Source organism: Oryctolagus cuniculus, chromosome 10 (assembly GCF_051225735.1).
Source record: "Oryctolagus cuniculus isolate XC-2025 breed Fujian yellow rabbit chromosome 10, ASM5122573v1, whole genome shotgun sequence".
Lineage (NCBI taxonomy): Eukaryota > Metazoa > Chordata > Mammalia > Lagomorpha > Leporidae > Oryctolagus > Oryctolagus cuniculus.
Window position 1 is genome coordinate 29,130,293 of NC_142876.1, and position 27,786 is coordinate 29,158,078.

The 27,786-nt window shown below is 59.6% G+C and overlaps 1 protein-coding gene across 2 annotated transcripts; it reads left to right on the forward strand.

Moving 5' to 3' along the window:
* Window positions 1-2,759: 2,759 nt before the first annotated feature.
* Window positions 2,760-27,786, forward strand: SMAD7 (SMAD family member 7). 2 transcript variants are annotated; one of them, XM_051851236.3, is made up of 4 exons: window positions 2,760-3,679; window positions 4,810-4,863; window positions 10,480-10,554; window positions 26,575-27,786. In XM_051851236.3, the coding sequence occupies exons 1-4, from the start codon at window positions 3,079-3,081 to the stop codon at window positions 27,111-27,113; spliced, it is 1,269 nt and encodes a 422-aa protein (XP_051707196.1). In that variant the 5' UTR covers window positions 2,760-3,078; the 3' UTR covers window positions 27,114-27,786. The 2 variants fall into 2 exon arrangements, with proteins under 2 accessions (XP_051707196.1, XP_051707195.1); XM_051851235.3 differs by having other exon boundaries at window positions 2,944-3,679; window positions 10,483-10,554; window positions 26,575-27,256.

A 27,786-nucleotide genomic window follows, 5' to 3' on the forward strand; every position in this document is an offset into this window, starting at 1 on the left:
AAACAGCCAGGACTCTAAGGGGTGCTCCTATGGGATGCTGAGGGACTGGCCCAGGCTTAACCCCTCTGTCCCACAAGTGTTGATTGCTAAATGATGAGCCGTTTTTGCGCATTAGAAACTTTTTGGAAGGCTGGAGGGGAGCGGGGTTGAGCTACAAAGGTGTCTAAACTCATCTCGGGCTTTTCCTTTTAAGAAAATACAATGTAGCTGGGGAGATGAAAATAGTACACGTCAATCACCTTCTCTAAAGATACTTAAAAATCCCCAAGGAGTTTCAGGGCTGTGCTGATGTCACGGCAATGATTAAAAAAAAAAAAATTCTATTTCAGTGAATAAGAGGCGAGGCTAGATCGCCGTGCCAACTAGCGGCCTCCTCGAAGCCTGCGCACGTCCTCTGCCCCATCACCCCGCCGGGGCCCTGCGGCCACCAGCCAGCAGGGGGTCTGTCTCTGGGGAGCCCGGGGTGCAGGGGAGCTCGGACCCGGAGCGCTTGAGAGCTGCGCGGCCGAGAGGCGCGCAGGGACAGACTCCGCGCGCAAGCGAACGCTCCAGGCGGGTCTGCTCGCAGGGGACCTCCCCGGGCCGGGGGCGCGGGCGGCAGTCCGAGGCCTTCCGGGCCGGGAGGAAACCTGCGGGCGGCCCGCGGGCGAGCCCCCGCCCCCGCCCCCCGCCGGGATGCCGCCCCTCGCGGCCCGTCAGCCAGCCAAACGCATTCCACAGCCGTGCACAAGACACGCTTCTCCAGGCGGTCCTGGAAACCGGAGCCCGGAGCGGGAGCGGGCCGCCGCTGAGGTCACGCTCGCGCCGCCTCCCGCCCCCGGCGGCCCGGCTGTTCCCTGCAGCGCGCACTTCCCAGGCCCCGCTCCAGCCCGGTGTGAATGTCTTTCGAACAGGCGGCGCTCTACACCCCTCTCCCTCCGGCGCGGCCAGGGCTCGGCCGCCAGCGCCTTTCAAACAAAACGAATGAATGGAGCGCGCGGGCGAGCGCGCGCGGGACGGCCCCGGCGCAGCTCGGCTCGGTCCAGGTCGGGCCAGCGACCGGCTCGTCCCGCCCGGCGTCTCGGCTCGTCCACACAGCCTCCCCCGCGCCAGCCGGGTCTCGGTCGGATCTGGGCGCCCCGCTGGCCCCTGCCTCTCCACCCCCCCCAGCCCCCCCACATTGGTCCCCCTGCTGCAGACCCAGGAGGGGGTGGCGGTGGCGGGCGGGGGGGAGAAATAGCTTTTAGAAACCCGATCTGTTGTTTGCGAAACACAATCGCTTTTTTTTTTTTTAAAGCGACAGGGTGTCTAGACGGCCACGTGACGAGGCCGGAGCCGGGCGCGCCACTGCGCAGTGGAACCAGCCGAGCCGAGGGCCGGGCGGGGGGGCGGGGAGGAGGAGGCGGCGGCGGCCGGGGCGGGGGAGGGAAGGGGGGAGAAGGGGGAGGGAAGGGGGCGGGGGCCGGAGGCCTTGCGGGAGGCGGCGAGCCCCGGGCACACTCGCTTGCAGCTCGGCGCACGGAGGATCCTGTCCCCGAGCCGCGCCAGCCGAGCCAGCCGGGCGCCGTGCTCGGTCCGGGAGCCGCGCCGGAGAGAGCTGCCTGAGACGGAGCCAGCCCGCCGGCGCCGAGCCGCCGAGCGCCCGGCCCCGGAGCCCCTGAGCGCGCCGCGGAGAGCCCCCGGAGGCGGCAGCAGGACCCGAGCGCCAGGAGAGGGCGGACGGGGGACAAGGAGGCAGCCGGCTGCGACGAGAGGAGTCTCAGAGGAGGCGGCGAGAGGACACCGGGGCCTCCCGCCGCCGAAGCCGGCTCGGGGCGAGCAGCCCATGCGGGGAGCCCCGGCGGCCAGCCACGGCCAGGGGAGGGGGCGCCAGCGGCCCCCGCGCTAGCCGGCAGCTTGTGCCCGGGGGGGCAGGAGCGTGCGACCCACCGGGGGCCCGCGGTGGCCGCCGTGCCGCGTTCCCCCGCGCTGTCAGCCCCGCTGGGCGCAGTCGCCGCCGCCGCCGCAGCCGCAGCGGCAGCATCTTCTGCCCCTGCGCCCCCGCCAGCCCCGAGGAAGTCCCCGCCGAGAACCTGGGCCCCCGGGACCGCAGGAGGAAAGACCAGAGACTCCCCTGGGACACCCGGATGCGCAGGATTGAAGCAGCCTAGCCCGACCTTTCTGTGGATTAAAAAAAAAAAATTACACGATCTTTCGGGGGGAGGCAGAAGAAACGGAGAGGAAGACCAACGAGGCTCTGCGAGGAACGGAGCGGGCATGTAGCTCGTGGATGCGCCTCTGCACCCCGCAAGCGTCTTGTTCCACTTTGTAAACATTTTCTCCTCCCAAGCCCCGGCTGCGGGCGGACGAGCTGGTGGTTTTCATCTGGGGCTTTTGCATATTTGCTTCTGAGGTTCGGCGAGAACCTCCACGTTTCGCCAGACGGCTCATGCGGGGTGAAGTCCGCTCGGCCCCCTCCCCCGAGCCTTCGTGCGCACGGAATTCGAGGAGATCCGGTTACTAAGGATATAGAGGAAAAAAATAAATCGCGTGCCTGCTTTTTTTTTTTTTTTATAATTGCCTGCTTCTCCCCACCCCCAAATTAAGTTGCTTAGCAAGGGGGAACGAGGCTCTTTGCTCGCTCGGGCAGCCTCGCCGGGCGCCTTTCGGTTTCTGCCCCCGCGGATCTTCCATGTAGGAAGCCGAGGCTGGCGAGCCCGACACTCGGGAGCCGCCGCGGGGGGGCCGCTCGCTGGGGAGGCGCCGACGGGGGCAGGCTCGGCCGCCCCCAGGGAAGCGGCGGCCGCGTTCCTCCGGGGCGCGCCGGGGCCCGAGAGCCGCGCAGGGCGCGGGCCGCGCGGGGTGGGGCAGCCGGAGCGCAGGCCCCCGAGCCCCGGCGGGCGCCCCCGGGCCCCCGCGCGCGCCCCGGCCTCCGGGAGACTGGCGCATGCCACGGAGCGCCCCTCGGGCCGCCGCCGCTCCTGCCTGGGCCCCTGCTGCTGCTGCTGCTGTCGCCTGCGCCTGCTGCCTCAACTCGGCGCCCGAGTTCTTCATGGTGTGCGGAGGTCATGTTCGCTCCTTAGCCGGCAAACGACTTTTCTCCTCGCCTCCTCGCCCCGCATGTTCAGGACCAAACGATCTGCGCTCGTCCGGCGTCTCTGGAGGAGCCGTGCGCCCGGCGGCGAGGACGGGGAGGAGGGTGCGGGCGGAGGCGAGCTGCGGGGAGAAGGGGCGACGGACGGCCGGGCGCATGGGGCCGGTGGCGGCGGCGCGGGCAGGGCTGGCTGCTGCCTGGGCAAGGCGGTCCGAGGTGCCAAAGGTCACCACCACCCCCACCCGCCGGCCGCGGGCGTCGGCGCGGCCGGGGGCGCCGAGGCGGATCTGAAGGCGCTCACGCACTCGGTGCTCAAGAAACTGAAGGAGCGGCAGCTGGAGCTGCTGCTCCAGGCCGTGGAGTCCCGGGGCGGGACGCGCACCGCGTGCCTCCTGCTGCCCGGCCGCCTGGACTGCAGGCCGGGCCCGGGGGCGCCCGCCAGCGCGCAGCCCGCGCAGCCGCCCTCGTCCTACTCGCTGCCCCTTCTGCTGTGCAAAGTGTTCAGGTGGCCGGATCTCAGGCATTCCTCGGAAGTCAAGAGGCTGTGTTGCTGTGAATCTTACGGGAAGATCAACCCCGAACTGGTGTGCTGCAACCCCCATCACCTTAGCCGACTCTGCGAACTAGGTGAGGAGTTGCTCCCGCCCCGCGACCGGCGCGCGGCGCCGCGACTCACCTCCCGGGCGGAGAGAGACACGGGGGGCCGGGGCGGGCTCCGAGGGCTTTCCCTGGGGGTTCCCTCCCAGGTCTGTCCGGCGCCCCCAGGGGCCCTGTGGCCGCAGCTCCACCACACACTGTACTGATGGGCGGTTAAAAAGACGTCCTCACTTCCGCATCGGCACCCGGGTGCGGAGACAAGTGGGGCTCACGCCTCCCCCGCACCCGGAAAGGCGCTGAGGTGTGTGGCCGAGTTGGATCCGGGCCAAGCCCGCCAAGGAAGGCTGGGAGAAGCGAGAGCGAGGGCCGAGCTGCTTTTGGCGGCCGCGGAGACACTGGGCACGGGCGGCCCAGATGTTGCCCTGGCTCGGGTTAGCAGGGGAGGCCCGGCTGGGATGGCGCCCTGGGCTGCGCCGTTCTAGAGGCCTGAAGTCGAGTGTCCCCCGCCTTCTCCTTTCTCTGGCACCAAACGGGCGCAGAACTGGGTCTGGAATGCTCTATCCCAGCGCATTGGTGACGTTGCTGCCCGTCCTGGAGCTGGGGCCTGGGCTCCCCCGACAGAGCTCCCGAGCCCCTTCCCTTTGGTCTTCCCACTTGCCTGCGTTCTCCCCCCACCCCACCTTTTCTTTCAAAGGTTAAGGTGCCTGGGACGAGGTGCCCCCCAAGCTCACCAGCACGCTTGGGGCGCGTCTTCCCCCTGGGCTGGGAATGGGGAGTCCCGTGCCTCCCTCGCAGGGGCTGGGGCGGGAGGTGGGATGGGGGTCTAGGGTTCGGGGCCGGGCTGTCCCCCCTCCACCCGGGGAGCCGCGAGGCGCGCGGCCCCGGCCGAGCCGCGGCCGAGCTGGTGGTTTCCAGCCCGGCTGGGCGAGCGCGGCGGCGGCGGCCGCCGCAGACGTGGAGGAGCGGAGCGCCGAGGCTGGCGCCAGGCGGCCTCTTTTGTTTATCTGACAGCTAAATATCAAGGCAATCACCGCCCCGCAGCCCTGCCTCCAACCCCCACAGCTAAGACAAACAGTGGGGCCGAAAGAATGCCTCTGTTATCATAAGTTTCTATCTCTCTTTCTCATGGCCCGGCCTTTATTTCCTCTTTTTAATTCCAGAGTCTCCCCCTCCTCCTTACTCCAGATACCCGATGGATTTTCTCAAACCAACTGGTGAGTAGATGGCTTGGAAAAAATGCTTTTCCTATTCTGCTAGAAGCGGGGTGTTTTGTGTCCAGACAGCAGCCTTGGGGAGGTGCTGGCCTCGCCCCAAGTGGCACCTGGTTTTCCTGTGCTGGAAGTTTGGTGACTTTGTGTTAGTGTGACTGGTTTTTTGCCTTTTTTTTTTCTTTCTTTTTTGCAAAGACCTCTCCTAGATAAGCTTTACCTTGGGTTCCATTTTCACGTATATTTGCCCTCTGCCTCTGAAGCTGGTTGGATTTTAATACCCGGATGCTTTAAGCCACAAAGAAGTGGCTTGGGGACTAAGCAGAGCAGGGTGATGGGAACCTTCAGAGACTGTGGCGAGTGCCCAAGGAATCAGGGCTGGTTTGAGGGAATGGAGGTGCCGAGTTTGGCCTGTCTAGGATAAGGATGGTGGTGCATTTAAGAAGTTCCAGAAGCCAGAGGGGAGTAGGTGCCCCCTGCCCCAGTCACATACAAGTCAGCCCTGTCCTTTTTTTTCCTGGGAATCCTTGGTCTGGTCATGAAAGTGTTTAGGGTACCTCTGCCTGCCTGTTGGTTTGTCTCGGGAGGGCCCCCGGCCAGGGCAGAAACCCATTTGAGATTGGCATCAGCCCTGCTGTGGTTGTCCGCGTTTGATTTCTGGCTGGCGACACAGGGGTCCCAACCTTTGGTGCTGCGGTGCCAGGCGACAGGGTTAGCAGAACTGACCTGGGGGGTGACCCCGGAGACAGGCTGGCAGCCTGCAGCCCCTTCTTCCAGGCAGAGTCACCTGCTGGAGAGTACAGACTGTAACTGGCGTCTGTGCCTGTGCACCGGCGCACACTGGTGCCATGGTTGGTTTCGCCAAGGGTCTGGCGCGAGAGGAGTGAAGGGCTGGGCGCCGTTTAGGTCCTGGAATTCTCCAGGTCCTTCTGCCTCATGCATTTTGGCTGTTGGGCCGTTCCCCCCACTAATTAAAAGTTTTGCCGGGGCGTTGTCATACATTAAATACTTTAATGAACGTGTAACTGAAGCCCCGTGCGCGGAGCCAGCCCTCCTGGGACTGCACCAGCTCCCCCAAGCTGGGAAGGCGTTGCTGCTTGCCTGGTGCCTGTCTAATAAGGGGCCTGTGGAGCATGTGATATTTTGCTTTCGATTTACAAAACACCAGATAAATGGTCATTAATGAGATAACCAACTCCCTGTGTTTGTAACAAACCTTAACTGGAGTGACCAAGCTCTGCTTCCCCGAGGACTGTGGCTTCAAGCATCAAGAATTCCTGCAGGAGGTTAAGGTTAGGTCTTCCAGGGACGATGGCGGCCCATTTTTGGTTTTCCCTGTGCATTCCTAGCTGTAGGTTTCCATCAGAAGGGAGGATGGTGTTCCCAGAAGCCTCCCCAAGCCATAGAGCAGCAAGGTCACGTTCTGGTGGGTCTTGCTGTCTTAGCAGTCCTTCTGCCAGGCCGGGACCTCATTTTCGGTGAGTGGAGTGATATATTTATTCATTAGCAAGTGTTGACATTAGGTAGCAAAATGTGTGTAAACAGAGAAGCCACAAAGACAGGAATGTGCCATTTCCAAGGGGGAGAGAAGGTTGCTGATGGGCCAATAGGAAGTGATTAACCTGCCAGTCGGAAGCTCACAGCGTCGCTTACTCACCCGCATCGTTTTGTTTCAAGCAAAACAAAAGTGAGGGACAGAAGGAAGGCGCTGTGGTGTGAGAGCCTGGGGGGTGGCAACAGAGAAAGCCCCCCTGAGAGAAATGGTCTGGACAGAGCACAGGACGGCCAGATCTAGGGCTTGGAGGGGCCGCCCGCCCCGGGCTGCTTCTGCGGCGGGCGGCTGTGGTCAGACACCGTGGGGAGGGATGCCACCCCAGGTTTGTGTCTCCACCTTGCATGGCAGAGTGTGGGGCCTGGGAATTCCTATCAGCCACTTAGATTCTTAAGGTCCTGAGCGCTGGGTTGAATTTTTGGTCTTGGGTTACTTAGGCGGAGCGGGCGTAGGGTTTTACAGTGGCCAGCTGTTAAAATCTTAACCAGTTGCACAACCAAGGGACTCCCTTTTCTGAAGAGGCCGTGGGAAGGGGGCTGGGGCACTGCTGGGGGTGGAAACCTGGGAGCTCCGTGTTGCTGTGGCTCACGCTGTTCCTCTGTGGCCCCTGGGAGGGCCTGGACTTGGTCCACCTGGGTGCTGTGTGGTCCCAGCGCGCTTGCTGCTGGAGTGTTGGGCACGGCTGCACCCGGGGCCAGGGTGGCTGCGTCTGCAGGAGTGAGAATTTGCTGTTGGGAACCAGACCTCACTTTGTGAAGCGGGGATGCTGGGGTGGGGGTTCCGTGGGCGCTGTGTTTCCTGTGTCCTCTGTGTTTGCTGGTGGGAAAGTCCTGCGCTGGACGGGGCTGCCAGCTGAGCTCTCCCTGCACGGGCTGGGGAACCCTGGTGGCCCACCCAGCCTCCAAAGGACTTTGTTAGTCTGGCATTTTGACCTTGGTCTCCTAATGCAGGTCCCCTCTTCACTTTTCCAGGCCTTTTTAAAGACATTTTGAAAATTTATTTGAGGGGTCCAGCACTGTGGCGTGGCGAGTAAAGCTGCTGCCTGCAGTGTCGCCATCCCATTCGGGCACTGGTTCCAGGCTCAGCTGCTCCTCTTCCAATCCAGCTCTCTACTATGGCCTGGGAAATCAGTAGAAGATGGCCTAAGTCCTTGGGCGGGCCCCTGCACCCGCGTGAGAGAGCAGGAAGAAGCTCCTGGTTTCTGGCTTCAGTTTGGTGTAGCGACAGCATTTTGGTCATTTGGAGAGTGAACCAGCAGATGGAAGACCTCTCTCTCTCTCTCTCTCTCTCTCTCTCTCTCTGCTTCTGCCTCTCTGTAGCTCTACCTTTCAAGTAAATAAATAAATCTTTTAAAAACAGTTTATTTGAGAAGCAGAGACAGAGCGAGCTCCCATCTACTGGCTCACTCTCCAAATGCCAGGAGCTGGGAACTCCCTCAAACCTGGGTCTCCCACTGGGTGGCAGGGACCCAATCTCTTGAGCCATCACCCATGCCTCCCAGGGTCTGCACTGGCAGGAAGCTGGAGTCAGGAGGAGAGCTGGGCATTGAACCCAGGCGCTGTGATACGGATGCAGGCATCTTGATGAGCATCTTAACCACGAGGTGTATTTTTAAATCCAGATGATGAGTTTGATGAGATGATCACTTCATTCGTTTCTTGGTTCATTCATTCTTTCTGCAGGTGTGATGGTGTGTGTACAGTGCAGTGTTCCTCCATAGCTGGGTTTCTTTGCGCTCTGGATGGGGTGAACCACCTGGGGCAGAGCTGGGTGGGATGCTTAGGGTTGTTGGCTGGCAGCGTGGGAGGCGTTCTTCTGTGCTGTACCTAAGTTCAGAAGTAAGTTGCTGAAACTGTCTTGGCTTCGCCAGGAAGCATTTCCTTGGGGAGAGACGCTTAGCAGGACCCCCTCTCCTGTCCCCATTGTCAACAGTTCATGTCCTAGCTGCACCACAGGCTGGGTTTTCAGCCCCGCTTGGAGCAGCCAGGAGAAGGGAGTCTTCCACCGCACTGTTCAGTGGTAGATGAGAGCGCCAGGACTAGCCTAGGGCTTCGGGCTTTGGGGAGCGAGACCCCAGGCCGCAGCCTGTGAGAGGGACCCTGACCCTGGAGATCTGACTTTGTGGAGCTTCTGTGTGGCTGAGGGCTGGAGGTGTGGCCCTTTGACCTAACTAAGGCTGGCGGTAGCCTGAGGCAGAGCTGGATCTGGAAGACTTGTCCCAGCCTCCCCGCCTCCTGGGAGGAGGGGCGGGACCCCCTGGCCTGCCTGGGGAGGGAGGGGGGGTCTGAGCTCCTGGGGACAACCTGGCTCTCTGGGTGGCCCCTTGAGCTCAGCAGTGACGCCTCAGTTTACCTGGTGCTGAACAGGTATGCCTTGCTACTTCACAAGGGCGGGCGGAGGGCTAATTGGCGTTTGTAAATCCCTCTGGAGATCAAAGGCACTGCAGAGGGCCAGAGACCATTTCATAAAAACGCTTGTGGTTGCCGCCACGGAGCTGGCTCACCTTTGATGTGAGACGGGCTGACACCCTGACTGTGGTCCCAGCTCCGCCCTGAGATGCCAGGCTTCCCTTTGGAAACACACCTTGCCCCTGGCATCCTGCCAGCCCAGCCCGAGCTGGGGGGCGTGGCTGTGGATGCGTCACCGGTGTTTAAGGTGGGGGTGGGTGGAGGGCGAGGGTCCTGAGGCCTTTCTAGAAAATGGTGAGGGCCCTGGAAGCTGCCTAGGAGGCACAGGGAATGCACCATTTAACAAGTAACTCGTTTCCTGCCTCCCCTGTTGTTTTCCATTTGATGGAGTATGTGTTGTAAAACTGTATATTCCTGTTAGGAATTATACTTTACCCGGATAAAATGAGATTACACATAGACTTCTTGCCCTCCCCTGTCTGCCGCCACCACTCCCCCGCCTGCCCCTCCCCTGTTGCGGGGAGTTCTTGAAAAGTTCTGGCTTGGGAGACAGTGGTTGGAGGATGCGTGGGAGGGAGGGACCCAAGACTCCCATGGGCTACAGGCCTCCCTGGTTTGGCTTCCTGTTTCCCTGGGCGGCCGAGGGGCTGCAGGTGGAAGCCAGTGGTGCCTGTCCCAGGGCTATCGTCCTGCTGTTCCCCCTCCCCCACCCCACCCCGCGTGTGGGAGGACGGGAGCCTGCATGAACCAAGGCAGTGTGTCTGCCTCACGGCCGGAAGGCAGCAAGGTTGGCAGTGGCACCAGGAGCACCAGGCAGCCTGCAGGGTCAAGTGCGTTTGTTTCGTGGGACTCCGTGGTTGTGGTTCATGGGCATGATTTTTGTTTTGAATTGCTTGGAAGGTGGTTGTGGAGTCTGTGTCTCAACTGGAATCATCTCTACCCTCATTAGTGTTGATCAGCACGCTGAGCCCCTGGATGGTAGAGAAGCTCATCGTTAGAGCAGACAGGCTGTGTGGGTGAGGGGAGCAGAAGCCAGTCCCAAGTGCTGGGTGCTGCAAGGATTTTACAGGGCAGGGAGCCTTGCGGGTCTGAGGTTGCCCAGCGAGGCTTCCAGAGGTGGGGGGTGTGGAACCAGCCTGGAAGGAGGTGGAACCTGGCCGCGTGGCTGGCAGTCTTGCTGAGATCGCTCTGTCTCCATCCGGTGCTGGCCACACAGGTGTGTGCCTGTGTACAGCGCCTCTCGTCTGCTTGACAGGAGTCGATTTTGCGTCTCTGGAGAACTCAGAATCAGGCTGCTTCCAAGCGACGAGGGCTAGACTCTCGTCCCCGGGAGTGGTAGAGGCCACAAGGAAGCTTGGCCTTTGGCGGGGAAGACGGAGCAAGCAGGGTGGAGAAAGTACAACGGGAACTTCCTTGACCTTGGGAACTACCTGGGTTCCTCAATGGGGGCCTTGTGGTGCAGAGAGGTGGCAGCCAGTGCGCCACAGAGGCTGACTTGACTGATGATTAACCGGCTGGCCAGCCCAGGCGGGCGACAAGGTCTGCCTGATGCTGTGACAGCCAGCGCCGCGCCGCAGTCAGCCTGCGGGAATGAGCGTGAGCTGAGTCGAGGTGTTTTCATTTGTGCACTGACTCGTTTCTCTCTCCTCTTTGAATCCGCAGCAGATTGTCCAGATGCTGTGCCTTCCTCCGCTGAAACAGGGGGAACGAATTATCTGGCCCCTGGGGGGCTTTCAGGTAAGGGGCTTTTCTCCTGTTTTCCCAGCAAGTCCAAGGTTTCTTGAAATGGCCAGAGTGGGAGTTCACGCTCCCTTCCGTGCGCCAGCAGGTGGCTGGTCTTGTGGGCGAAGCAGTGTGTGGATATTTTGAAGCCGCTCCTGGCTCAGGGGACTTGTACTTGGTGACTTGGGGCGTCATGGAGCCATGCGTTTAATAAGTTGATTTTCACTCTGGCCCTTGGGTGCGTGGGGTGCCCTGAAGGAGGCGGGCCCATCTTCAGGCAACTTGCTGAAGGCAGAGTGTAAGTGTGGCATGGAATCAGAGCAGAGCTTTGAAATTTTCCTGCAAGTCCTGCTAGGTGCCGCCAAGCGTGGGCACAGCCGCAGCTGGGCGGGGGCACACAGACAGCAGGTGCTGGTGCTGGGGAGCCCGCCGGTCATTGTCCCCAAGGACAGAAGAGGTGACCCTTGGAGGAACTCAGTGGTGGCATAAGTGGGAGGCATGTGGGTTTTGGGCTCAAGTCGTCCCCTTCCCCAGCCTGCCATGCCATCCGCAGGTTGCTGTAGGAAGTGGCTGAAGCAAGGCAAGTGACGCGTGGTGCTGAGCGCGTGGTGCTTCTTGCCTTGGGGACATCGGTGTAGATGGCGGTGCAGCAGCTCAGCCGGAAGCTGTGCAGACTGTAGTGTGGTGGTGTCTTGTCAGGTGCACCCTGTCTGTGGCGTTGGCAGCGCTGTCTGGAGGCTCTCCCTGCCAGGCAGTCCTCTGGAGGGGTCTAGCTCTAGTTTGCTGAGGGTGTCTGCGAGGAGACCTGTGTTTGTTTTGATTTCTTGCAGTATATACTCTGCCAGGTACCAAGACAGAGGGCATTGTTTACCCAAAGCTGCTAATGAGCAGGGCAAAGAGGGACCCTGGATCCCCCCGCCCCAGAGGGGGTGGGGGCTCAGGCTTGAGGGTTGTCCGGGACCACAGAGGCGTGGGGAGGGGAAGCCAGCGACGCAGTCTGCGGCCGAGTCTTCTGCTTTCTAAGGCTGCGCGGGTTCTGGAAGGAGCGGAGGCCAGGGAGGAGAGAGAGGAAGGGGTCGGGGCAGAGCAACACCCTCAGGATGTTGTCCGATGGTTTTATTTTTTAAGCCCTGGATGTGCAGGGAGGAGCCCTGGCCCCTCCAAACCACATGAAATAAGCAAGGGAAGTGGTAGCGTTTGAAAGGGGCTTTTCAGAAGGTTTGTCTTATTGATAACATCTTGTCTGTCTCCTCTGGAGGAAATGACGACACCAGGCTCGGGCTCCGCCACTAGCCTGTGCGCCTCTCACCCAGCCCTGAACCAGAGAGCCAGACAGCCTCCCGCGCGGCCGAACCCGAGCCCTGCGCCTCCTCCTCTGCTCCCCAAAGCTCTCCTAGTCCTAGAAAGAAACTGGGGGAAAAGGGGTCGGCAGCTACGCCCTGGCCACGCCTCCCCTCCCGCAAGGCTCCCGCAGCCACTCACAGGAACAGGGAGGGCAGCAGCGTGTGTGTGTGTGTGTGTGTGTGTGTGTGTGTGTGTGTGTCTCAGGACCCCACGGATCTGCAGAGAGAGAGAGAAGGAGGGGCACTCCACATGAAAGAGCATTTGTTTTGAGTTTTAGCTCTTGATTTACTAATTTCCAAGGCTTCAAAGTTGGAGCTCTTTCTTCTTTCCCTGGGTAGTTAGGGTGGTGAATTAATCCTGTGCCACAGCATGCCGGGAGTGGGGGTTGGGGGGTTGCCTCGTGGAGACTGGTTTTTGGGTGGATGGCTGTGGTGTGGGGGTGTTTGCTGGGGAGCGGATGGGCACAGAACAAAGCAGGGGCTCTCCTCTTGCGAGAATGCCCCCAGAAGGTGATTTTATTGGTCGGGGTCCAGCCGGTTTTGTAAATGGAGAAAGCTCCACCCCCTCCTTTTCTGGAGAAGGTGACGGCCCCCGGGGGTGGCCTGGGTGTGTCTGCCTTGCTGGGGAGGAAGCCCGCAGGGCTGGGTGGCTGGCTGCCCTTAGGGGCCCTTAGGGAAAGGGGGGGAGTGAGCCTGAGCCGGGCGCCCGCCTGGGCTTTCTCCCTCCTCCCGCTTGCAGTCACCTCTCTGAGTCTCTTTCACAGGCCCTGTGTGCTGTTTTCCTTCCTGTCCTGCCCTGGCTGAGAGCGGGCTTAATGAATGGGGCTCAGTTTAGGGTGGGAGGAAGGTCGGCAGCGGGAGCCAGGGCTTGATTCTCTTGGCAAGGGAAGAAGGGAAAGAAAAAACAGGCGAATGTGAAAATGTGGTGCCTCGGAGGTGGGGGTGGGGAGTGCTCAAAGGCCCTCCTGAGATGCAGGGGTGCTGGCCCTTCCCTTTCCTGCGCCCCTGCGCGCCCGCCCTGGGGAAGGGGAGCAGGCGAGCAGCGCTGGCTGCAGGTTGGAATTCCAGCTTGGTTCTAGGGGAGCGGAACCGCAGGGCTGGTCCTTGGGGACTCGCAGCGAAACACACCCCACCCTTGCAAGTTTCCTCGGTCTGGGAAAACGGGGACATTTTTAGAAGGCAGTGACTTGGTTCCAGGAGATTGTACTTTCATTTCTGACAGCCGGCTCTCCGAGACAGATGGATGGCTCGGTGCAAGCCTATGTGTGTGCGTGAGTGTGTGCGCTGGAGACGCACGGACAGACAGAGCCATGCACAGGCGCAGATGCCTGCTCCGGGCAGGGCTGGGGCCCTCTGCCATGGGACCAGCGACCCGTGGGGCAGCCTCTCTGTGGGCAATACAGGCCTGGGGGGGTAGTGTTTGTGGATTGGTTCCCAAATGGGATTTGGCAGTCTGAGCGCACCCCTCTGGGGCCTTCTGTCTTTTGAAAGGTGTGCAGCCCTTGCTACCCCACGTGTCATGGCTCGGGGAGCACCAGCTTGGAGAGGTCTGACTTGATTGGGAGATTCCTGGGTCCAGCTGGATGGTGGGAAGCCTGTGGATGAAGGTGTCACCTTTGCAGCCTCTACTTGGAGAGAGAGAGAGTGTGTGTGTGTGTGTGTGTGTGTTGGGGCGGCTATCACATCTGTCCACCGAGCTGGTTTGGAGGCCTGGAAGGCACTTGAGTTCTCGATTGCTCAGTGCAGAGCCATGCTGCAGCCTTCTCCGGGCTGTATTCCTGTGTGGAGCTGCCGGTTCGGGCAGGGATTGGAGGCCAGCCACCATTCGTAGCTCTTTCAGCTTCAAAGGAGGGGCTCCCTGGACTTGAAGGAGGGAGGTGGGGACAGAGGAGACCGGCACGCTCTCGCATCGGCATCAGGGCCAGGTGGAGGGCCTCCGAGCCTCCACCTTTGCTAAGGTCTTAGCTTACCTCCTGGCTCCCAGTGCCTGCGTCTGGGGGATGGGAGCGCTCTTGATTCAGCCTCCACCCAGGAATGCTTTTCCCTCCTGCTCTTTGATCCCCACTTGGCCTCTGACTTAGCCCAGCGGAGAGCCGTCAGAAATGCCTATATGATCTGAAAATGCAGCCCTGGCTTGGTCCTCCGTTGACTTGGGCTCACACCAAGTGGCTTAGGAAAGATTGTTCCATCCTGTTTGAAGGAAAGTTCTTCAGCTGCATGTGAACAATTATTTATTGTCTGGCTTGGATTGTGATCATGAGTCTGGCCCTGGGTGCCTTGTTTGCAAGTGTTCTGCGGGTCTGCTTTACTGGTTTGCTGGAGGTCTCTAAGGCCATTGTGCGGTGGAGGTGAGGGGCTCTGGATGGAGCTCAGCCCTGCTGGCCTCTGAGAGTCAGACAGACACACGTGACCTTGAGTGAGCTCCTTGCCCGCCCGCCCGCCCCCTTCTCCCCAGGCCACTATGAGGAATGACAGTCTGGAACTCCAGGGACACAGTCTGCCTGCAGCTCCCTCTACAGCAGCCAGCCTAATGACTCAAGGCTAGGGCGGCTCACCTGGTGCACACCCACACCCTGCTGACGACCAGTCCTGGGCGCAGCCAGGCTGTTTGCTGGCCTGTTCTGCAGCGCCCGGGGTCATGCACCCGCCCCTGGAGCAGGGCTCACTGATAAAACCCCTTTTGTCCTGGAAAGAATGAGGCAGTAAGGCAGGGGTTAAATGCAGGGTGACAGCATTTAAAGTCTCTGGAACAAATTTGGGCTGCTCTGCCGGCCAGACTAGATGAGCCACTGCCTGCTGCATCCTGTCCCTGAGGCAGAGCTGGGCCAGCCAAGGAGGACGGGAGGGGGCCAGGTGAAGGCCTGGCTCCAGGGGGTGCAGCTTTCTTGCCTGGCTGTAGCGCCGGGTAGGCCTCTAAACCTTAGGGGACCTCCAGGCAAGCTCAGAGCCAGGGGCGCAGTGGGGAAGGAGGAAATGCCAAAGAATTCCCCATCGACTTTGGCTTCCCTTGCTTCTTGCTTCTTGATGCAACTGTTCCAAACTATTAGGTGATAGTGTAGTGGTATGAAGGCAGGCTGGCTTTCAGTCCAGGCCTCGAACCCCAGGCAGCCCCTTCAGAGCAGGTGTCTTAACCCGGTGGGGTGAAAGGTATAGAAGGCTGCTTCCTGTTGCATCTTTGAGTCCCTTGGGATTCTCTTCTCCAGCGAGGTTTGGTGGTTTTGTGTGTGTGTGTGTGTGTGTTCGCTTTGTGGTAAAACCATTTGAGGGAAAGGGACTATTAGCTGTGCCCTGACACAATGCTTTGCTGCTGTGACATTGTAGAAGTGACCCATGGCAGGGGATTTTCTCTTGGGGTGACAAAATGTTCTGTGCCTCTGTGGATGGTGGCGGTGGTTGCACAGTTCCAGGAACGGACCCAGTATCTCTGGCGCTTTTCTGCTTCGTGTGTTTTATCCCAAGTGCGAAAAGTGGCCCATAGTCGCTTCTGCAGGCATTTGGATGACCAGCGAGCAATGTCTGGAGGCTTGACTGGGAAACAGGAGATAGTTCTCAGGTGCGAATGGTGCTCATTTCCATAGCGCCCTTGAGGTCTTATGGGGCCGGCAGGACACTTGTGGGAGCCCGTACCTCAGGAGTGGTTCACCTGAGCAAGCAGGTGAAGCTCTGCGTTGAGTTTCCAACTTCTACTTTCCCAGGAAATAGAGACAGGCGGCTTCCTCTGGTTCCTTTTCAGAGCTTGACCCTCCTGCCTTGGGAGGTGCGTGTACCTGTGCCTGCTGGCCTGCCCAGCCCAGGGACAGAGCTGGAGTCCCCATCCGTGGGACAGCCTCACCTTGCTTCTAGGGCATGGCTGGCCCGGGCGCTGGCCCTTGTGAGAGGATATTGTAAGCGCAGCCACTGGGAGGTCACCGCTGGCCCCAGCATCTTTCTCACTGCGTATTGAATGGCTCGCCCAGCGGCTGGCCGCGTGCCTACTGTCACACGCAGGCTTCCTCTCCGGGCTATTTTCAGTGGGAAGATATTATTAACTGTTGAGGCAGGGTTCTCAATTTAGTGGCTAACACACCAAGAAAGCCACATTCGCTTGATCGCAGCCTCTGCACCCAAACGGTGCTGGCTCATTTGGGGCGGGGGGGGGGGTTCTCCGCCCTCCCTCCCCCAGCCCCTTCTGCTTCTCCTCGTGGGGTCACCTTAGGGAACTGGGCTACGTGCCCAGTGCCCAGTTCCCGTGGAAGCTGCTGTCGGGAGAACCAGGCTTTTGGTTGAACCAACTCTTAAAGGAGTAGAAACCGATGGCATTTCATGCCCCCAGGACGGGGACAGTGTGTAATAGGGATGGTGCCTGGGTGGGAAAAGGACCTTTCAGCGGAGCTCCGACAGTTATTTAAAACGGGGCGATAACTTTCACCTTGTCACTTAACAGGAAATATTGGGACAAGACAGGAAATTACATCATCCCCCTTTTTGAGAAGAACTCCAGAAAAAAAGTTGTGAGGGGAGAGGTAGAGGCAGGGGCGGCTGGCTCTGTGTCTTGTGCTTTTTCTCTTCCTCTCCTTCCCTTCCACTCCCAAGAGAACTTTCAGGCCATTTTCTTTAAGAAAAAGACTGCTTGAGACCTTTCTGTTATTTTTATTATTTAAAAAAATATTTTCCCGCAAGGGTCACCCTTCAGTTGAAACGTTCACTGGAGCCTTCTTTCCCGGTTTACTGAGGAATCTTTCAGGACTTTTTCAGCTTCCTTTCCCAAATGGTGAGGCCAAGCGGCTCTTGGCTGGGAGCTAATTTTGGTTTGGCTGCTCCGGCCCCAACACCGAGCCCCACCCAGCGTCCTGAGCTCGGCTTTAACTTGCAAAAAAGAAAAACTAAATTTTTTAGGGGTTGGGGGCTGGGCTGGGGAGAGGAGGAATTTGCCCAGAGGTTTCCTGATTCCTTCCCCAGGAACCCTTCCACTGAAAATGAGACTTTTATTTTGGGGTGCCTGGTAGTGAAGAATGAGGGGGGGCTTCGTGGCGTGGGGGTGGGGTGGGGGAGTGAGCATGCCTGTCGCTGCTGGGAAGACAGGGCTGGGAAGACTGGGCAGAGGTGGTGGGGGGAGGCAGTGTCCCGACCCGGGCCCCCGGGAGCCACAGGAAAGAGGCTTGTGTGTGTGGCTGGCTCCCTCCCGCTCGTCCCAGCCCGCCCTCCCCGCCTTTGCCAGAGCGTGCTTTGTTTTGCTTTCATCACACAACAAGAGCCGTGGGGTGTGTAAAAGCATTGTTGAACACCCGCGCGGGGGAACTTGTCCAAACAGAGCAGGACGCCAAGGCAGAGTGCTGCGGGCAGGTGGCGGGCCCGCAGAGGCTGCTGACCGGCGCCAGGCCCCCGGGGACCGCACTCGCTCATTTGCCCGGGGTGGGGGTGCAGAGCGGTCTGGCTCATTTGCCCGGGGTGGGGGTGCAGAGCGGTCTGGGAGAGGAGCTTGGCCCCTTTGGCTGACCCCTACTTGGGAGGCCTGCTCTTGCCTCACCTGCGCCTGCCTCTGGCCGGCGTGAAGCCGGGTGGGCCGCCTGCTTTGCAGGAAGCCGGTGTTGGAAGGGGCGCTCCATCCATGTGGCGCATGTTTCTTGAGTCCCTACTGTGCGTGTGGAGGGTGGAGGGTGGTGGATCCATTTGCCGGCCCCCATAGAGTTCACACCAGTGACAGCAGGTGTGTGGGGGCTGGCAGAGATGGGCCCCTGGGGTGAGAGAGTCTGCAGGGTGGGCTGGGCTCTTAGAAGTCTGCACTCCTGCCTCTACCCCTCCCCCACCTGCCTTGGTGTAGCAAAGAAACAGCAGGAGGTGATGGTTAGGGTCCACCCTCCAGGCCCAGCCAGGGGGTGGTGGCTTGTGGAGGGACAATGTCTGATGCCTGCTGCCCTGGCTGGAGTTGGCCTGTCCTTTCTGTCTGTTACTCCCGGGGGCCTGATTCACGTGAAGACAGCCGGGAGTGAAACTCTTGCTCTTTCATTTTGAATCTGAAGGTCAAGCCCATTTCTGAGTTCCCAGCCCCGTGTGTGAGGCCCGGGTCTGTCTGGGGCTGACTGCTCGACGTCATCTAAGACAAGGTTGCATTTTTATGCTCATCCTGCCCTGTCTGTTCCCCGGGGGCCCGGCTCCCTGGAGCTCACTGATTGAATTACTCCTCCTCTGTGAGCCCTTTTGGGGAAGAAAGGCCCTGGAGGGCTGGCTGGGCCTGGGTTCTAATCAGGGTGGAGATGGAAGAGCTGCCGTGACTCCCCTGTCCTCTGCCTCGATGGGTCAGGAGATAACATGGCCAGCGACTGTTGCTGTTGGTGGCTCCCATGTTGGGTCATTTCTGTATTGCCTTCTTACTGGGTCTGTGGCGCCGCGATGCGACTGTGCCCCAGCACACGGGCCTGTCTGCATTTTCTGGGGTCGCTGGCAGCCTCTGGTACTTCCCCCTGCCCGGCTGAGTCAGGGGCAGCCAGCCGCTCAGCTGGCAAAGCTCCTAGGGGGCCGGGGCAGCCCCCTAGAGCCTCTTAGCCAGCACTGCCCCTCCCCCTCTTCGTCATTAATCAGTAACCAAGAAGGAAAAGCAAGAAGTTGAGTTCTCACTAAGATCTGGGTGCCACGTAGGGTTCTTCTTTTTAAAGATTTACTTATGTATTTGAAAGAGTTACAGAGAGATCTTCCATGCACTGGTTCAGTCCCCGAATGGCCACAATGGCTAGTGCTGGGCTGTGCTGGAGCCAGGAGCTGGGAGCTTCTTCTGAATCTCCCACGTGGGTGAAGGGGCCCAAGGACTTGGGCCGTCTTCCACTGCTTTCCCAGGAGCATCAGCAGGGTGCCGGCTCGGAAGTAGAGCAACCAGGACATGAACCAGTGCCCACAGGGATGCCAGCGCTGCAGGCCACAGCGTAACCTGCTGCGCCACAGCGCCGGCCCCACAGTACAGTTCTTAAAAAGCAGATGGGTCCCCTCTCCCGCTCAGTGGGGTCACGGGAAAACCCTGACAGTGGGTATTTGCTGAGCTACAGGGCCTGCTGCGGGCGCTCAGAAGCCACCCCTGCCCCAGGTCTGCAGGAGTCCCGGGAGGGACTCAGGAGGCAGAGCATCCTACGAGCTCCTGTTCCCGCTCCCTGTGGAGGGCCAGGGCTTTGGGCTTCTGGGCCTCCGTATTTTCCTCTGCCGCCAAGTCCCTTGCTCTCTGGCGTCCTGGGCTCTGTGCTCCTTGGTTCTTGGATTTGAGGAAGGGAAAGAGATCTGAGATGGTGGGGTGTGGGGTACAAGTGACTTTCTTAGCCTGCAGAGTTGGGGGTGCTTTCCCAGGAAGGTGCACGGCGGCCGCCGCGGTGGGTGGGGGTGGGGGCAGTGTGTGTGCCTTGCAGGGGAGAGGGCTGGGATCCCCAGTGCAGAAATCCTGTGGGCAGGAGGGCATGGGGAGGGCCAGGGGCCTTTCACTTTTCCTTTGGAGACTGTGGTGGAAGAGGCTTAACATAAAATTTATCACATTAACAATTTTTTTAAGTGCACAGCCTGGAGTCCCAGCCAGATTGGAGCCCTCATTATGTGAGGCCTGAGCACTCTGGGGGAGTGGGGGCCAGGCAGCACGGGAGGAAGGGCTGGCCGTGGGTGAGGGGCTCCAGGGCCTCCTAGCTTGCAGGGTCGGGGTGGGAGGCCCGGCTCGGGGAGGTCCTGGGTGCTCTGGGGGTGAAAGGGCTGGGATGGCTGAACAGTGAGTGTGTCCAAGCCTGGGAGAGATTAGATTACGGAGGCAGACAGAAGTAATGATTAACTTTTCCAGTCTGCGCACTGTCTCCGGCTGTCGTCGTGTTGTTTTTCCCTGTAAGTGCAGTGTGGCCCTGGCCTGGCCCAGGCCCTGGGCTCTGGATTGTAAAGAAAGAAGGAATGAGGGAGGGGAGCCAGGGAGGGAGCCCGGGCGGCCGAGGGGGAAGCCTTTCCATCAGATCCTGTGCTGGAATTTATTGGCCCGGAATGCAGTAAATGTTCAAAATGCCATCCCATCCAGCAGTTTTCATAATGGTTAGGGAACAAGGGCGGCCAGGGGCGGGGAGGCGTGCGCAGGACTTCTGTTGCACACTGTAGTTGTTTTCCTACCCTCTAGAAAAACTGGGGTGGGGGAGGGGTCGGGCAGGGCCTGCCTTGGGGTCTTTGGGAGCCCCGGGCTTTATTAAAATGAGGCTCTTGGCAGAAGCTGCTGGGTTTCTTCCACACAGGCTGAGCCCTGAGACCTGCAAAGCCGGAGGTGGAAGCTGCCCCGTGCTGGGGTTTCTGCCCTTCCAGAGAATTCGTTTAGGGTGCATCACACTTGTATTGAGGCTGTGGCTGAGCTTTAGCATGGAGGCAATATAGCTGGTCACTAAAAAAGGAGATGGAGGGACTTTCTGGTGGTGTGTTGGGTGGTGTGTGTGTGTGTGTGTGTGAGTGTGAATCAGTGCGTGATTCCTTTGGAGATCCAGAGAAGGAATTTGGGGACTCCGTATGTGACAGGTGAATCGGGGTGCGGGGTGGTCTTGCCTCTCCTGCACCTTCCAGAAAGAGGGTGTGTGGGCAGATCATGCCATGCAGGTCTTGGGGCACTGTGTGTGCAGAGTTGGGGAACCCCCTTTTGGAAGCAAGCTACCGAGATTTGGGGAGTCACTGTGGGATCTTGGTCGGGGTATGGAGGGGAAGAGCCTTGAAATTCAAACTTGAGAAAGAAGGCTGGGTGCACAGGCAACAAACAGCCAGAGAGGCCGTTTACTGTAAATAAATATTATGAATGGGGTTGGCTGGGCCGGGAGTCCCCACCCTTCCTCTGAGGCCAGCGTGCGAGCCGAGCCGGGACAGAGCTGGCTTCCTCAGGGGCCAGCGGCTGCTGCAGCCAGGCACACACTGTCATTTACATGGCCCAACACTGGGGCACAGGAAGCGGTGGCCCGGCTGGCGAGACAGACCTTAGCTTCTGATTTGTGTGGCTTCCCCCCTGCCCTGCGCTGCCTTCAGCTGGATTCTCTGATGGCTAACTAGTGCTCACCAAACTCGGGGCTCCAGACTTGGACATCTGGGGGGTAGGGGCAGTGGTTTGAGGTGGAGATGAAACCAGTTTGGGGAGCACAAGAGACATTGTAGCTCTACTAATTGTTCGTCATGGGTTGGCTGTAAGGGCACAGTCACTCTAGGTCTGCTGAATAAGAAAAGTGGTGCATCAAAAAGGATGTAGAAAATGGAATGAAAGATAGATTTATTTTGGTGCAAAAAAGTTGTTGAAGTGCATGCATAGTTTTTTTTCCCATAAAACACACTTTCTATGGACTTTCTGAACACCTCTCACTTGCATGGCTTTCAAAAATGTTTGCACCAAAATACACATCTTTTGTTTCCGTTTTCTATGAACTTTTTGAAGTACCCTTCACGTGAGCTTTGCAGAAAGTGGTGATGGGTGAGGAAACAGGGCACCACCGAACCTTGGTGGATGTTGGGAGCGGGAGGAACCAGATAAACAAGACCCTGGCTTGGGACTCCCCTTTTCCTAAGACCGTGCATGACAAGGCAGAGAGAATGCAAGTTTGTAACTCTGAAATGAAAAGAAAGAAACACTGGTTGAGAGGTGGGCACTGCAAAACCTGACTCACCTCTTTTCCCTTTCGATTTTTCTTTTGGTGCTTTTTTTTTGTTGCAAATTAAATGCAAAAATGTGCCCTGGTTTATGTCTGTGCTGTCTGGAGGGTGGAGGAGTGAATGGGCCCAGCATTTAAAGTGGATGGGTCACATTTGCGAATCAAAGGTGCAGCCGTTGGGAGACCTGCATGGCGGAGACCAGTTCCTGTCTCAGTGTGTAAGGACTGGTCACACTGAGACTCCCAGGGAGTGCCCCCTGGCCAAGCCCAGGAGCAGCTTGCTGGCAAAGGAGCCAAGGTCACGCCCCATCTCTTGGTGCAAGGGCGCCAGGCCCACACCCCATTGGAAAAGCAGGCATCGCACTTCCTAAGACGGGCCCCGAAGGATGCTTGTCTTCCCCTGGGGCATTTAAAGAGGCACACTGGGAGCTGCTGGCCCAAGACGCTGCCCACCCATAGCGCACCCTGGCCAGCGTTCCAGGCCCGAGCCCAGCTCTGCACTTTGGCAAGTGACTTGTTCCTCGTTTCCCCCTTTGTTAAGATAGGATGGTGATGCTGTCCTGTGTCACCGCCGAGGGTTTTCGTCATGAGCCACTCGGAACAGAATGCGTGCACAGTGCATGCTCGCTGAGTATTGGGAACGCTTCTCCCACCACGGGGAATGGCAGGAGCCAAGGGAGAGATTGGTCAGTGTTTTCCAAGCAGCTGGAGAAAGATACAGTCCCATGAGATGAGAGTGGCATGCGTGGAGTGCTCACCTTGAGACAGGCCCTGGCCCCAGGCACTTTGGTACCAGCCTGGGAGGCCCTGCTGGAGGGGTGTGTGCATGTCAGCCCCTGAGATTGCGAACCAGGTGGTCTTGGAACCCAGTCTGCAGCGGCCTCGCTGCTAAGCTCACCTCTGGGCAACAGCAGGTGTCGGGCAGTGGGCCATGCCTGGGACTGCCTGGGCGGGTGGTTGGACCCTGGCCTTAGAGGGAGACCCCCGCAGCCCTTCCTACCCACCCTCTGATCCATGGAGAAGTTGCAGACAAACCCAACTCTCTTGGGTCAGACCTCACATGCCGCGCCTCTGTCTGCCCCACTTGGCCTGGGGCTTTTCCTAGTAACAGAATTGACTTGAAACACGGGGAGTTGGTGTCGCCATCCCTGGGTGACTTGCTCTGCACTGCGGGGCTGCCCGAGCTGCCTGGGGTACCACGTCCGCGTCCTGGCTGAGGGCGCGAGCATCGCATGGGAGAGCTGAGCCCCGAACCCACGCTGAGCCCAGAGACCTGCGCTCAAGCTGCCTGTGTATGCGCTCCTTTTGGGTTGTTTGCCCGTTGGGAACAGGGTCTGGCAAAGGTTCTTGTGTGTTGCAGTGATTGGGGTAGGTTCGGGTCAGACGAGTTGGCACTGGTCCCCTTGTGTCCTTGTCGCTGCCACGGGCTGGTTCGTCTCTCGGAGCAGCTGGTTCCCTGAGCGGGTGGGGAGCAGGGTGACGGGTGCTGTTAACCTTTGAGATGTCTGATGCAGAGGGCAGGACAGGATGAGGCAACCGGCCGTGGCGCCTGGGTCCCGGGGAAGGGAGGACCCTGGGCTGCTGCGGGCGAGGCGTGGTGCTGTTTGCGTTCCAGGGTTGCCGGGTGTGAGCCTGTGTCTACATTTCTGCCCTTGGTTTGCCCCTGATCAGCACTGAGAGGCCTGTGGGAGGCAGCCCTTCCTGCCAGGCTCGCTTCCTGTCTGCCTGCCTTCTGCAGCGCCAGCCTTCTGCCCTGCTGGAGCCCCGGGGAGGGGGCTGCGGGCCCGGGCACCTTGCACCCTGGCAGAGAGACTGCACATGCAGTCCAGTGCCTTGCAGAGGTGAGAGCCGGGAAGACCCCCGCCTCCTGGTTGCTGGCCAAGCTTACCCATGTCCTGGAAGGGCTGAATCTTGGAACGTCTGCTCCCCATGGGTGCCTCCTATGTGCTCAGAATCCCACAGGTGCCTCTGGGACAGCCCCAGCTCTCTGGCCTGGAATGGCTTCGTACCCCATTGTTGGTCATCTTTGTCTTTCAGTTTAGAAATCAGGAAGAAGACAGTTTCTTGCTGACCCACTGTGGGGCCTTCGGGTCCGGTCACCCTGTGCCATTGGCCAGGGTCTGAGAGTCCCTGAGCTGCTGGTCTCCTGTCGGCGGCAGGAGCGCCTTGCTGGATGGTCACGCCCCACCCACCGCCCCCTTCCCTTTAAAGGGGAGAGTTTATGCTTTCAGGAAAAGGAGGAAGGGGAAGGGGGGAAAAACACCTTAAAGGAATTTTAGGCAGACTCAGCATGTTTTTGGTGTTGCTCCAAAAATTCCCTAAAGTGTAATAAAAAGAAAACGCTCGCAGGCATTGATTAGTGAGCTTTTCTTTGGGATGCTTTAAAATGAGCACATGCAGTTGGGCAAGAAGCTGGGTGCAGTTCCTGCGGGAGGGCAGGAGGCGCTGAACACACAGGGGAGGCTGTGACCTTGAGGGCAGCGCCCCAGGGCCCCTGGGCTCTGCCTTTCGGAGGTGATGGCCAGAAGCTGAGGCTGAAGGCCCGGGGACTTCTCAGCCCCTGGCTGCCTGGCCTGGGAAGCCCCGGGCCAAGCGCCCACACCGGCCCTGTGGGGAGACTTTGTGGGCTGCGGGCCCGATTCGGGGAACTGGTCTGTGACAGTGACGCTGAGTGCTTCCCAGAAGCCAGCCCGGCTGGCGGGGGCTCTGCCGTGTGGGGTGCCCCGGGAGCACCCAGGGCTGCGTGCCCCGCAGTGGATTTGCTGGGGAGCGGGTCTTTGTGCTAGGAAGAGCCCTGACAGGAGGCAGAGAGCAGAGCTGCCCTGGGGGGGGGGCGGGGTGGGAGGGGGGCACCCTGCCGGCTCTCAGGGGCCCTGTTTACACTCAGGGACACCCTTTATCTGGGCTGGGCCATTAACCTCAACAGAAAGAGGCTTTTTCCAGGAGAGGTCTGGTAGCAGGTAGCTACGCGGGCTGCCCAGATGAAAGAGAATCCCGCTGGAGCGCCCCTCCCCGCCCCCTCCCAGCTCCCTCTGCCCCGAGAGGCCCCGCCCCTTTGGGGCCTGGCATGGGGCACCTAGGTCCTCTTCCTCCTTGCTCCCTGCCAGTGCCTGCCAGCTTCCAGTGGCGCTAGGCTGCCTGACACCCAGTGGGGCTCCCCGAGGGAGGAGTCTCCCACCCCCAGCGCCCCTGCCCAGCCCCTCTCCCAGGCCAGGTGTGTGCTGGGGGCAGCCAGGGCTTTCTCTCCGCCAGAGATCTTCTGGCTTCCGTGGCTGTCACCGGCCTCTGGTGTAGCCTTGGGAGGTGAACTCCCAAGTTCAAAGATTGCCCGCACTCGCCGCTTTATTAGCAGTTGATGGATCCTTTGCAGACGCGCCGATGCCTGATGATTCACTCTTTGCTCAGAGCCCTTGCCTCTCTCATGTTTTCCCATATGTTGCAAGGTGTGTGTGTGTGAGAGAGAGAGAGAGAAAGAGAGAGAGCACACACAGCCCAGGGACACACAGTGCTCTCACGCACGCTGCCATAACACACACACTTAGGCAGCGCACGCCCGGCCATCCAGGGATGGGTGGTGACCGCCAGTCTCTGGGCATAGATTTCAAAGTTGGGGGTGGAGAGGGAGGGGGAGAGATGAGCCCTGCCACGGCCACAGCTCAGCACGCGCGTGTGTGTGTTCGTGGCTGCCTTGGTGGAGTGCAGTGTGTGCATTATTTGTGCAGACTTATTCACAGGCCACCTCCATCCAGGACTGGCTGCTGCTTTAGGAAAAAAAAAAAAAACAGCACTAATGGAGCCGACTGGTGCCCAGGTCCCAACATGCCTGCAGAAGCTGGAATGAGTCTGTGTTAAGCTGCACCGGTTCCACAGCCCACTGGGGTTCAGGACAGGCGCCCCGAGCCCTCCTCCTACCGCCGACCGACCCCTGTGACTGGGCAGCTCCCTGTCAGGGCCTCTGGGAGCCCGGTTGCTCCCAACACAGACCCCAGTGAAACGCGAGTCACACTTCAGTCCCTGCCAGCCCACCAGACGGGGAGGGCCGGGCTGCAGGGAGGGTGGCATGCCGGGCTTTCTTGCCTCCCTCCCCGTTCCCCGTTTTCTTTTTTCTTTCTTTCTTTTTTTTTTTTTTTGTTAACAAATACAAGACTTCCGGTCTCCACCCTGCCGCCACAAACCACAGCGTCCCTGCAGCCTGGCTGGGCTAGGGAGATTTATGGGCCCCAGTCTGAGGCCTGCCCGCTGGCTCCAGCTTAAGGAGGAGTCGGAATGCCAGCCGCCTGGCCCCCTGCCCTCCCTACGATCCCCCCTCCCTTGCAGGTCCCGGGAGCAGAGGGTTGGGAAAATCACCTTAACAGACTCACCCTGGGCTCTGCAGAGCCGGGTGGGGCCTGCAGGAAGGCCCTGGGGGAGGAACAGCCTTGCACTGTGCAGGGTCAGGATGCCTAGGGGAAAAGGGGGAGGGGGCACCCCTTGGCACGGCCACTGGGGCCACTTCCAGGACATGGTCCTCTCTGTTTTGGACTCCTCACCTTCTGGCTGGGCAGGAACCAGTTTTGTTAAGGTAGTCTGGCTTGATGTCCCAGTGTGTGTTGTGATTGGGCATTTTGAATTGACCCCTTTTGTGCAGAGCTGCTGGACAGTGGTGGCGGGGGACCACCAGGGTGCTGGATCTGTCTGTGTCACTGCCTGGCTCTGAGTAACAAGCTTTCTGGGTCCTGGGTTTCCCATCAGGACAGCCCAGGGCGCTGGCATCAATGGCTTTCAAAGTTGCGTCCAGTTGAAACACCTGTAATTCCAGGCCACCTGTAACCTTAAAAGCAAGAGCCACGAGACTCAGGCACCTCTGGCCCGTGCTCTGCAAGGATGGGGCTTCCCTGGCCAGGTTGGGGGAGCTCAGGGCTGTGCACCAGGAAAGCCGGGCTCTTCTCTTACTGGGTCATGATTCCAGACTCCAGGGCCTGCAGCCGGTCCAGGACCACGGCCGCCCCTCCTCCCTTCTGCCTTGGCACTGAGTGTGTGTTTTGGTCCTAGAAGCAAAAGCAAACGCCAGTCCCCTCCGCCACCAACCGTGCGCCCCCCTTTTTGTCTTGCAGATTCCCAACTTCTTCTGGAGCCTGGGGATCGGTCACACTGGTGCGTGGTGGCATACTGGGAGGAGAAGACGCGAGTGGGAAGGCTCTACTGTGTCCAGGAGCCTTCCCTGGACATCTTCTATGATCTACCTCAGGGGAACGGCTTCTGCCTCGGACAGCTCAATTCGGACAACAAGAGTCAGCTGGTGCAGAAAGTGCGGAGCAAAATCGGCTGTGGCATCCAGCTGACGCGGGAGGTGGACGGCGTGTGGGTCTACAACCGCAGCAGTTACCCCATCTTCATCAAGTCCGCCACACTGGACAACCCGGACTCCAGGACACTGCTGGTGCACAAGGTGTTCCCCGGCTTCTCCATCAAGGCTTTCGACTACGAGAAGGCGTACAGCCTGCAGCGGCCCAACGACCACGAGTTCATGCAGCAGCCGTGGACTGGCTTCACCGTGCAGATCAGCTTCGTGAAGGGCTGGGGCCAGTGTTACACCCGCCAGTTCATCAGCAGTTGCCCGTGCTGGTTGGAGGTGATCTTCAACAGCCGGTAGCCGCGTGGGGACAGGACAGAGCATGAGCCGAGCAGGCCAGCGTTCAAACTACTTTGCTGCTAAGGTTTCCCTCCCGAATGCTTGCTTTTCATGCAGACTCTTTGGTCGTGTTTTTTGTTGTTGTTGTTTGTTCCTGTTTTCTACTCGTCATTCTTCTTGTTTGTGTTCCGTTTTGTTCTTTGAGAAATAGCTTATGAAAAGAATTGTTGGGATTTTTTTTTTTTTTTTTTGGAGCAGGGGTGGGGGTGGGGAGGCCTATGGTTGGTGGGATACCCCAGATAAGGAAAGGAGGGGGAAGCAGTGTGTGGACTGGGGAGCAGCCCCTCACTTCTCTCCAGGCATCATTTCACCTGTCGGGAGTGTGCGTGTGAGTGAGCGTGTGTGTGAGTGGCCGAGGCGGGGAACGCCACACTCTCTGCTCTGTGTTTCTGACGGATGTCCCCGCCGACAGGTTGTGGCACCAGCTGTGTCCCTCTTGCCCTTCGGACGCGTTCCGTGGGGGCAGAGGCAGTACCTTGGGCGAACTGGCGGCTGATGTCCCAGTGGCTACCGGAAGCACGGCTCTGCCGCCTGCCCCCCGAGACGCCCCCTGCCCCGCTCTCCCCCCGTTTCTAGGACACGGGCCTGTCCACAGGCTTCTGAGAAGCCAGCCTCCTCAAGGCTGAACCGGAAC

Coding starts and splice junctions, on each gene's coding strand:
- SMAD7 (XM_051851236.3), top strand. CDS start 3,079: ATGTTCAGGACCAAACGATCTGCGCTCGTCCGGCGTCTCTGGAGGAGC. Junction 4,864..10,479: donor GGATTTTCTCAAACCAACTG/GTGAGTAGATGG, acceptor TTGAATCCGCAG/CAGATTGTCCAGATGCTGTG. Junction 10,555..26,574: donor GGCCCCTGGGGGGCTTTCAG/GTAAGGGGCTTT, acceptor TTTGTCTTGCAG/ATTCCCAACTTCTTCTGGAG.